Source organism: Phacochoerus africanus, chromosome X, assembly GCF_016906955.1.
Source record: "Phacochoerus africanus isolate WHEZ1 chromosome X, ROS_Pafr_v1, whole genome shotgun sequence".
In the NCBI taxonomy this organism is placed as follows: Eukaryota; Metazoa; Chordata; class Mammalia; order Artiodactyla; family Suidae; genus Phacochoerus; species Phacochoerus africanus.
In genome coordinates this window covers 22495054-22506716 of record NC_062560.1, presented here as the reverse complement: position 1 = coordinate 22506716, position 11663 = coordinate 22495054, and the positions used below count along the sequence as shown (strand labels likewise).

The window sequence follows — 11663 nt, the reverse complement described above, 5'->3', positions numbered from 1 at the left end:
CTTGCAAAAAAAATCCATGAAGAACTGCCAAAAATTTAAATGAAAACAGGATTAGCAAAAATGCTATGCCAAAAACAAACCGAAAAACCCACAGAGAGGAAAAAAAAAGTAATTTAAGCCTGTCTTTATTTTTTTAAATGATACTGTTTATGATTTCTTTGCATTACTTTCAAAAATCATATTAAAATGTTACTTGACTTGATTACTGAGGCTTATTAGGATTCTCCCTCCCTTTAAATTTTATGTCTCATTTACCTATCCCTAGTCCCAGATTTGCCCAGATCTAAAATTTCCCTGTGGAACATCCCCAACCCGCATAAACATCTCTAGGTGGATGTCAGTATCCTCTGATAAAGAGTAAGTACATACAGGAGTTCTCTTGTGGCACAGGTTTGATCCCTGGCCTGGCAACTTCCACAAGCCCCAGGCACAGGCAAAAAGAAAAAAAAATTACATGCAATCATATTCAGAAAACAGATGGGTAACAAGCCTGGGTATGTAAGAGAGGTGACTGAGAATGGCTTTGTTCCTCTAAGGAACAGAAAAATTTAGAAAACCTGGTGAAAAGAATCCTTTACATCCAATGAACTGTGTTTCCCTCTATTTTACTCTGCTTATGTGATACTTTTCTTTTGGTGAACTTCCATGTGTGTAATTTAACGTAGGTTTAAATACCTGACTTTTCAACTTATTGTCACTATTAAGAATAAAAACAAAATAATAGAAAAAGAAAGCCATTTAGCAATTTAGTTCACTGTTTAACATCTCAGCTAAATATTTCAAAAAGCACAAATCACAAGACAACAAAATATGAAGTGTAAAGTGTTTTTAGCACAAAAGAGGTCACCTCACTAATTTGAAGTTCCCTTTGGTCCCTGGAATGTCTGTAGGAAACTCATCAGGTGTACTACTTCCACAGGACCTGTAACATTCTGGCCGAGGACAACTTGGGTCATCAAGTTTATAAATCTAAAAGTTTCAATGAAAAAAAAGAACTGGATTTGTTATCTGCACATTAACATTAAAGTCAATTTCTAATTTCACTGTACACAGCTTACCTTAGCATTAGCATAGCCAAGTTTGATTGTAATATTTCTTTCTAGTTCATTTTTGAACCTGACAGTGTGAACTCCAGAAATAGCTTTTACGACTGTAGATTTCCCATGAGCTACATGACCAATTGTACCTATAGACAAAGTACAAAAAATTAATTCATATGCATTCAGTTATACCACATATTTTTTCAGTTTTAGGAGAGAAAACTCAAAGCTGTAACTCACTATAAACATCGATACAGAACCAAAAGTGAATTCAGTGTCCTCCTCTATATTCTATCTGATACAGGACTGAAGAGAACTTTCTATGTAACTGACTACCTATTTTAAATCTATATTCAGCATAATAAACACTATCCATCTTGTTTTCAATCACAGAAAAGAGTGCCTTCAGAGTTCCTGTTGTGGCTCAGCAGTAATGAACCCAAGTAGTATCCATGAGGATTCAGGCTCGATTCCTGGCCTCACTCAGTAGGTTAAGGATCTGGCATTGCCGTGAGCTATGGTGTAGGTCACAGACCGGGCTTGGGTTCTACAGTTGCTGTGGCTGTGGCAGGCCACTGCAGCTCCAATTTAACCCCTAGCCTGGGAACATCCATATGCCGCTGCAGATGCGGGCCTAAAAAACAAAACAAAACAAAAACAAAACAAAAAAAAAAGAGAGAGCGAGAGAGAAGAAAGAAAGAAAAAAGAACACCTCCATTTAAAATAAACATTTGATAAAAAGCACATGAAATCTTAGGTACCGAGAAAATTTTCCAGCATTGTGAGGGTAAAGTAAATGTGTATAAGTAAATCTGGCACAGCAAAAAGGAATCCATGACAACAAGAAAACTCAGCTTTAATTAGAGTAATGCGGTAAAGAGTAGCACATACCATGTAACTTTTTAACAGCCTCATGGCAGAACCTTACTTTTAACTAGATTTTACTGTGTTGTTTGTACAGACTCTCAAATACACAAAATTTACACTCAGTCAACATTAACTTCCCCTTTCAAGTTCTAGGTGCCAATTAAGGGAAAAAATACTCTAGTTAATAACAGCTTATATAGCAAACAAAACTTTTGCAAACTCTGCCCTTGCAATAACCCTGTGTGGCAAGTACAGTCATATTTCTCTCTCTTCTTTAAACTGCTACATGACTATCTATCGCTTTATGCTATTAAAATTTTCATGTCTTTATCTTTTCTTCTTTGCCCGGTCTGAAAGCTAGGCACGGGCAACATGGGCTTCCCCAAAAAATCTAGCAGGTACTTTGTTCACAACAACTCAACATGTATTACCTGAATATATGCACCTTCATGTAATTCAGATAATCACACACAGAGAGAGATTAAAATTATTTGCCGGAGATTAATCCAGTCAGGCCTCCAAGTTATTCTTATCTTACCTATGTTAATTGTGGCTTGCCTGCTGATCACTTCATGTGAAAGTGGTGTCAACTTGGTAACATCCTGCAATCAAACATTTTTCATTTTAAATCGCTGAACATGGGACGAATCACAATTTTGACACTTACATTTGCTACCTACATCTCGCCACCGTTTGAATAGCCCTCTTCCACTTCTAAAGCGCTTTTCCTGTGCAAGCAATCTCCGACAGGGACGACTGGGAAGCCCTAAAAGTCCTTCGTCGTTACACAAGACTACACCTCCACTGACAATGGGAAATGTGAAGGCTCGAGATCCCCCAACCTTAAGTGTATTTGCATTAAAGACAATGCAGACACTCCCTTCCCAGACCTTCCGAAGTGAAAAACACCGTGACTTTCCAGCCCAACCATTCGGGGGGGGGCTCCAGGTCCACGACCTTACAGCCCCATGCCCAGCTCGCAGGCTGGTGGAGGCGCCCGGGGCGGCGCGAGCACGCCGGGCTTCGGGGCTCCCTCCCAAATCCACGCTCCCGACAGCGTGGCACTGCCTTGTCTCAAAAGCCTCCCGGGAGGCCTGGTCATCCCCACTCCCGGGCACACTCCACATCCTCCCAGATCAATGCCTTACCAAAGTCGCGAGATCCTGCCGAGAAAGATGCGGCTGCCCTAAAGTCACACCAGCCTCGCCCCCCGCCATCTTGCCCGGAGAGGAAGGAAGTGGCCCTGACGGCGGCCTGGCGGTGAGCAGGCCCCCGCTTGCGGGGCGGGGCCGCAGCGGCAGGAAGGCCGACTAGGGCTCAGGCCTGGGAGAGGAGGATGGTCGGCGCAGCGGAGGCCTTGCCGCTTAGATTTCTATCTTGATGAATTTGTATTGTGCCTGCCAGCAGGCTGACTAGAAAACACCAGGCGAAGTTTCGAGATCTATTCGTAGCCGTCCTGTTGGATATTTGTGCAGGCAACGCTGAGGGCAGCCGCACGAGAGGCCCCTTGCTGGCGGGTGATGCAACCGACGCGCGCGCGCGGACGCGGGTGTAACCATATCCGTTTCTCGTGGGGGTGGTCCAAAGAGTTGCCCGGAACCTGGGAATTTTATCGGGGGTGTGAGAATAGACAGTGGGAAAGTCCTTCTTTACACATTGCTATGACTGAGTAAGCCGAGATCGGCTCTGGGTCCTGCCGGTCTGTGATTGGGGCTCTGGGCCCGGAGGTGGGGGCCTGCTGAGCTGGCGGGCGGTAGGAAGGGCGCCCTCGCGCGGACGTTCAACCCAGAGATGGGAAAAGCAAAGTCTAACTTGTTCTCAGAGAGGTTTCTAGAGCCAGGGAGGTGGTCCATGGTGGCGCTAATGGAGTTAGCACGGCAAAGAAGCTGAATGTCATGAAAGCGCCCAAAGGGGTATCTTAAAGAGGCGACCGAGCAAACCCACTTCTTAACTGGAAAGGTTACCAATACATCGGTATTTTAAAAATTTCGAATTTTTGATACTGACCCTTTTTTAATCCTGTTAAAAAGAATTCCAGCAAGGTTCGTTTCTCCCCATGAAAATTTCTACGCTTTGCAATTTTTCTATCATGTACGGGTATTCATTTCTAGACAGGAAAAAAAAAAACGTAAGGAGAGATGAATAAGAATTTAGGTTATCTGTGGTCATTGAATACTTATGTAAGGTTGAAATTAATATGTTTTCTATCGCCTAAGTTTCAGGTACAGCAATTTAGCTGAAATAGGTAAAATTTCAATAATTCATTAGTTAAGTGATGGTAGAAACTGTACAGTATATTGTATTTGGGTGGAGGCATGTAGTTCCTAAGTTTATAATTGGTAATTTAGAAACTAAATGCCTCCATGGAAATATAACTTCTAAATTTTTAAGTTCCTAAGTGTAGAATTTATCTTACATTCTACACAGTTAGATGGTACCAGCCAATTCAGGAAACCCGTTGAATAAAGATGTGGAATTAGTGGTGATAGTTCCACAACTGCAAATGTAATTTTAAAAAAAATTTTTAAATTGTACTGTTTAAAAGGGTGAATCTTGAAGTTCCTGTTGTGGCACAATGGGATTAGTGGCATTTCTGCAATGCTAGGATGCAGCAGGTTCAATCCCCGGCCAGGCACAGTGGGTTTAAGGATCCAGAATTTCCACAGCTTTGGTGTAGATTCCAACTGCTGCTAGGATCTGATTCCCTGGCACAGAAACTCTATATGCTGCTGGGCAGCCAAAAAATAAAAAGGTGTGTGTGTGTGAATCTTGACCTCCTGCCTTCTGAGATGGCACCCACTCTATCTCTCTCAATAAATCTACTTCTTACTTATCACTTTGCCTCTTGCCAAATTCTTTCTGGGCATAAACATAAAGACATAAAGAACCTGAACTTCAGAACAAAGGCACCCACCTAGGTAGAGGATGGCAACTTACTTATGGCTGAGTACAAGATTCCTAAAGTACCACCCTACTACCTCACCACCGGTTGATGGTAGTCACATACCTTGCAGCCTTCAACCCATATTTTGCCTATAAAAATTTCTTTCCCCCCCCAAACAATTGGGGAGCTCAGGGTTTTTGAGCATGTGCCACCTGTTGTTCTTGCTTGGTCCTTTCTCTGCTTCAAAGAGAAAAAAAGGGGGGAGAGGGTGGCTTATGGTATGCGAATTATATCAATAAAAATATAAAATTTGTTGGTAATAATACATAATATGCTTTACTGTTGGAAACTCTTATTGGGAGTATAAATGTCACTGAAAATCATGCCATTAGTAAGAATAATATTAACATTGGCATGAACTTAAAAAGTATTAATTTTTATTTAAGTCTCACAACAATCTAATGAGGTATATACTATTATTCCCATTTTACAGGTGAAGAAACTGAGTCTTAAAAAGATTAGCTAACATGCTTACAATTCCACCGCTAATAAGTAGCAGAGCTGGGATTCACAGGCAAATACAAGTGTACTCTTTTTTAAGAAACTGACTTGGTATTCCTGCTGTGGCGCAATGGGATAGGTGGCATCTCTGGAGTTATGAGAGGACTGTTCGATCCCCAGCCTGACACAGTGGGTTAAGGATCTGGTGTTAAAGCAGCTCCTGCAGCAGAGGTCCCAAAATGTGGCTCAGATCTGATCCCTGGGCTTGGAACTCCATATGCTGCAGGGCAGCCAAAAAAAGATAAATAAGTAAATAGTTTTACTGAGATAAATTTGCATATCATAAAATTCACCATTTTTTGTTGTTGTTTACTTACTGCTGCACCTGTGGCATAAGGAGGTTCCCAGGATAGGAGTCAGTTGGAGCTGTAACTGCTGGCCACGTCTTTGACCTACACACCACAGCTCATGGCAACACTGGATCTTTAACCCACTGAGCAAGACCAGGGATTGAAACCGAGTCCTCATGGATACTAGTCAGGTTCGTTAACCACTGAACCACGATGGGAACTCCAAATTCACCCTTTTTGTACATTCTTACACTGCTGGCAGGAATGTAAATTGTTCCAGCCATTGTGGAAAACAGTATGGAGATTGCTCAAAAAACTAAAACTGGGAGTTCCCGTCGTGGCACAGTGGAAACAAATCTAACTAGGAACCATGAGGTTTCGGGTTCAATTCCCTGGCCTCGCTCAGTGGGTTAAGGATCTGGCGTTGCTGTGAGCTGTGGTGTCAGTTGCAGAAGTGGCTCGGATCCCTCATTGCTGTGGCTGTGGTGTAGGCTGGCAGCTGTGGCTCTGATTAGACCCCTAGCCTAGGAACCTCCATATGCCTCGGGTGTGGCCCTAAAAAGCAAAAAAAAAAAAAAAAAAAAAAAAAAAAGGAACTACCATATGATTCTGCAATCCCACTCCTGGGCATTTATCTGGATAAAACTATAATCCAAGAAGATACATGGACCCCTTATGTTCACAGCAGCATTATTTATAATAGCCAAGACACAGAAAGAGCCTAAATGTCCATAGACAGATGAATGCATTAAGATGTGGTACATATATACAATGAAATGCTACTCAGACATAAAAAAAAAATAATGCCATTTGCAGCAACATGTATACAACTAGAGATTCTCATACTAAGTGAAGTAAGTCAGCAATCGACAAATACTGTATTATATCACTTACATGTGGAATCTAAAATATGGCACAAATAAACTTATCTTCAAAACACAAACAGACTCCCAGACATAGAGAACAGACTTGTGGTTGCCAAGGGAGAAGGGGAGGGAGTGGGATGGACTTGGAGTTTGGGGTTAGTAGCTGCAAACTACTATATTTAAAATGGATAAGCAATGAGGTCCTACTGTATAGCACAACTATATCCATTCTCCTGGGACAGACCATGATGGAAGATAATATAAGAAAGGGAATGTGTATATATATGACTGGGCCACTTTGCTGTACAGCAGAAATTGGCACAATGTTGTAAATCCACTATTATTTTATTTTATTTTATTTATTTATTTATTTATTTATTTATTTATTTATTTATTTATTTATTTATTTATTTATTTTTGTCCTTTTGCCTTTTCTAGGGACGCTTTCCGTGACATATGGAAGTTCCTGGGCTAGGGGTCGAATGGGAGCTGCAGCTGCCGGCCTACACCACAGCTACAGCAACGCCAGATCCCAGCTGCATCTGCGACCTACACCACAAGCTCATGGCAACGCCAGATCCTTAACCCACTAAGCAAGGCCAGGGATCGAACCCACAACCTCATGGTTCCTCGTTGGATTCATTAACCACTGGGCCACAACAGGAACTCCTGGACTATAATTTAAAAAACATTTTTAAATAAAAATGCAAATGAGGAGTTCCCATTGTGGCTCAGCGGGTTAGAAACCCAACTAATATCCATGAAGATGTGGGTTCAATCCCTGGCCTCACTCATTGGGTTAAGGATCTGGCATTGCTGTGGCTGTGGTGCAGGCCGGCAGCTGCAGCTCCTATTCGACCCCTATCTAGGGAACTTTCATAAGCCACAGGTGCAGCCCTAAAAAGAAAAAAAAATTAATCTGTGTACAAAAAAACTGAAACAGACTCAGACATAGAAAACAAACTTATGGTTACCCAAGGGGAGAGGGAGGGAGGGAAGGAGGGACAAATTAGGAGTATGGGATTCACAGATACAAACTACTTATACATAAAATAGATAAGCAACAAGGATTTACTGTATAGCCAAGGGAACTGTATTCAATATTTTGTAATGCCCTATAATGGAAGAAAACTTGAAAAACAACTGAATCACTTTGCTGTACACCTGAAACTAACACAACATTGTAAATCCACTATATTTCAATAATTATTTAGAAAAAAGGTGAAATACAGTGTACACAGTAATGAAAACATTAGAAAGAATAGCATTTTAAAAGAAATTAATCATGTTTGTGCTCCTGACAAACCAGTGAAACACAACACTGTGCTTCAGAAGCCGCAGCATGCAAGCCGCATATTCATGAGCTGTTTGGGAGATTACCAAGGGGCCGAGGGTGGGAAAAGCCTGGGCTGCGTTCTGGGGCGATACAGTGTTAGGGAGTCATCCGGGAGAAGATCAAGAACTGTCAAGTATACAGAGGAGTAGCCAGTGCGATAAAAGTAAAACAAAGAGTGTGGTATGCTAAGCTGGCCAGAAAAGTACTGTAAGTTGTTAAACATCCACTATCAATCAAAGATTAAACAAATGTCATCATTTTAATGAAATATATTTACTTTGAAACACAGTGGAGACAATGCCCCCTTGTAAATGAAAATGTTAAAAAGAACGACTTCTCCCCCAAAGTTAATCATTTTTAAGTTCTTTATGAACCAATGAAAAAGAACACTATGCTTTGGAAACCTCAAGATACAAGCCACGTATTCATCAGCAGATGTGCGTGCAAACACACACACATCCTAAGTGTGAGCGCCAGAGTTGAGGTGAGTGAGAGCAATGAAGAGCCGCTATATGGTGTTTGCCTGATGAAAGAAGAAAAGCCTCCAGTAAATTACTGTTGCCAGAAGCACAGCTTTTGGGTTTGGAGACTGTGGTTAAGGATAGAGAAGGGATTGAATCTAGCTCTGAGGTTATTTACTGGTTCTAAAACTAAGTTCTTAAAACAAACAAACAAACAAAAAAACCCCAAAAAAACAGTGATTACATAGCTCTCTCGGGACAAAATGTCTTTGTCAATACAGGACAGAGAGGGACTTTTGGTAAATCAGTGCTGGGGTGGGGGGTAGCTGAACTGGAAGCAGGAGGCACATGTGAATAACTGGAGCCCAAGCCTGGCTGAAAGGATGGCTCAGCGTCACGCTGTCGCGGGAGGTGACTCGGGAGGGGCATTGGAATGCTAAACACAGGTCAGGCAGGATGGCCCTCTGGGAATATTGTGAAGACGGTGATTTTTTCAAATTTATCTACAGATTTAAAACAATCCCTTTCAAATACCTAGCAGGCTGTTATCTCAGAAATTGACAAGCTGACCCTAAAATATACATGGAACTGTAAAGGCTCTAGAAGAGCCTAACGAGCTCTGAAAAAGCACATGGTTAGAAGACTTACACTTTCTAATTTTGAAATGTACCATGAAGCTACAGAAATCAGACATTGTGGTACTGGCAACAAGGACAGACATAAAGATAAATGGAACAGAATTGAGAGTCCAGAAATAAGCACTTTTATGGTCAATTTACTTTTTATTTTTATTTTTTGGCCACATCCTTGGCATGTGGAAGTCCCCGGGCCAGGGATCGAACCGGCGCCACATCAGTGAACAGAGCAGCTTCAGTGACAATGCCTGATCCTTAACCTGCTGTGCCACAAGGGAAATCAGGGTCAATTTATTTTTATTTTATTTATTTTATCTTTCTTTTCTTTTTCTTCTTCTTCTTTTTTTTTTTTTTTTAACAGCAACACTTGTGACATATGGAAGTTCTGGGCTAGGGGTCGAATTGGAGCTGCAGCTGAGGTCTATGCCAGTCATGGCAATGCCGGATCCTTAACCCACTGAGCAAGGCTAGAGATCAAACCTGCATCCTCACAGAGACAACAGCGGGTCCTCAATCTGCTGAACCACAAGTGGAACTCCTGGTCAATTTTTTTTTGTCTTTTGTCTTTTTTGTTGTTGTTGTTGTTGCTATTTCTTGGGCCGCTCCCGCGGCATATGGAGGTTCCCAGGCTAGGGGTCGAATCGGAGCTGTAGCCACCGGCCTACGCCAGAGCCACAGCAACGCGGGATCCGAGCCGCGTCTGCAACCTACACCACAGCTCACGGCAACGCCGGATCGTTCATCCACTGAGCAAGGGCAGGGACCGAACCCGCAACCTCATGGTTCCTAGTCGGATTCGTCAACCACTGCGCCACGACGGGAACTCCGGTCAATTTATTTTTGACAAAGGTGCCAAGGCGATTCAATAGGGAAAGGACTGTCTTTTCTTTTTTAAATTTTTTTTCCATTTTTTAAAGTTTTACTGAAGTATAGTTGATTTACAACGTTGTGATAATTTCTGCTGTACAGCAAAGTGATTTGGTTATACATATATACATACACATTCTTTTTCAGATTCTTTCCCCGTATAGGTTATCACAGAATACTGAGTAGTTCCCTGTGCGTCAGGTCCCGTTGACCATCCATTCTGTATACAAAGTGTGCATATGACAATCCCAAACCCCCAATCCATCCATTTATTTTTTCAACAAATAGTGCTGGGACAATTAGGTATCCAAATGCAAAAATATGGAGTTAAACCCTTACCTCACACTCTAAATAAAAGCTAAGTCAAAATAGATCATAGACCCAAAATGTAAGAGCTGAAACTATAAACCTTTGAAAAAAAAACCATAAGAGTAAGTCCTCATGACCTTGGGGTTAGGCAAAGTGTTTTTGTTTTTTTTTTGTCTTTTGTCTTTTTAGGGCCGCACCAGCGGCATATGGAGGTTCCCAGGCTAGGGGTGGAATCAGAGCTGTAGCCACCGGCCTACGCCACAGCCACAGCCACAGCAATGCCAGATCCGAGCCGAGTCTGCGACCTATACCACAGCTCATGGTAACGCCGGATCCTTAACCCACTGGGCGAGGCCAGGGATCGAACCCGCAACCTCATGGTTCCTACTCGGATTCGCCTCCGCTGCACCATGACGGGAACTCCAGACAAAGTGTTCTTAAATTTGACCCAGCAAGTTACATAAAAGAAGAAATAAAATGGACTTCATCAAAGTTAGAAACTTTTATTCTTTAATGACACCATTAAGAAAAGAGAAGTTACAGACAGGGAGAAAAGATTTGCAAATCTATTCAGACTACACGAAGAACTCTCCCAACTCAGTAAGCCACCCCAAATTAAAATAGGTTTGAGGAGTTCCCGTGGTGGCGCGTCGGAAACAAATTCAACTAGGAACCACGAGGTTGCAAGTTTGATCCCTGGCTTTGCTCAGTGGGTTAAGGATCCGGTGTTGCCGTGAGCTGAGGTGTAGGCAGCTGTAGCTCTGATTAGACACCTAGCCTGGGAACCTCCATGTGCCGCAAGTGCGGCCCTAAAAAGCAAAAAAAAAAAAAAAAAAAGGTTTGAGTAGGAGTTCCTATTGTGGGTCAGCAGGTTAAGAACGCAAGTGAGGCGGGTTTCATCCCTGGCCTCACTTAGTGAGTTAAGGATCCAGTGTTGCTACAAGCTGCTTAGGTCGAAGACAAGGCTCAGATCTGGCATTGCTGTGGCTGAGGCTTAGGCATGCAGCTGCAGCTGCAGCTCTGATTCGACCCCTAACCTGGGAACTTCCATATGCCACAGGTGCAGCATATGGAAAAAGAAAAAAAAAATGAAATGGGTTTGAATAGATATTTTACCAAAGAAGAGATATGAATGGCTAATAAATACATGAAAAGATGCTCAACATAGTCATGAGAAAAATGCAAATTAAACTCGCATCTAGGGATTTCCCCTTGTGGCTCAGCGGGTTATGAACCTGACTAGTATCCATGAGGATGTGGGTTTGATCCCTGGCTTTGCTCAGTGGATTAAGGATCCAGTGTTGCCATGAGCTGTGGTATAGGTCAAAGATGCAGCTTGGATCTGGCTTTGCTGTGGCTGTGGCATAGGTCAGCAGCTACAGATCCAACTGGATCACTAGCTTGGGAACTTCCATATGTCACAGGTGCACCCCTAAAAAAAAAAGCAAATAAATAAATAAACCCACATCAAAGGAGCTCCTGCTGTGGTGCAGCTAGTTAAGGATCTAGCATTGTCTCTGTGGCTGTGCGGGTTCCTTCTCCAACCC

The 11663-nt window shown here is 42.4% G+C and overlaps 1 protein-coding gene across 1 annotated transcript in view; it reads right to left on the bottom strand.

The window, feature by feature from the left end:
- EIF2S3 (eukaryotic translation initiation factor 2 subunit gamma) overlaps positions 1-11663 on the bottom strand; it is a 32918-nt gene that overhangs the window by 12912 nt on the left and 8343 nt on the right. Inside the window, exons 2-6 of the mRNA XM_047765917.1 lie at positions 3915-4014; positions 3056-3507; positions 2446-2509; positions 1059-1186; positions 848-969 (exon numbers count right to left, since the gene is read on the bottom strand). Of these exons, the coding sequence (XP_047621873.1) occupies positions 848-969; positions 1059-1186; positions 2446-2509; positions 3056-3124 (383 nt within the window). The 5' untranslated portion in view covers positions 3125-3507; positions 3915-4014. The remainder of the gene's footprint in view (positions 1-847; positions 970-1058; positions 1187-2445; positions 2510-3055; positions 3508-3914; positions 4015-11663) is intronic.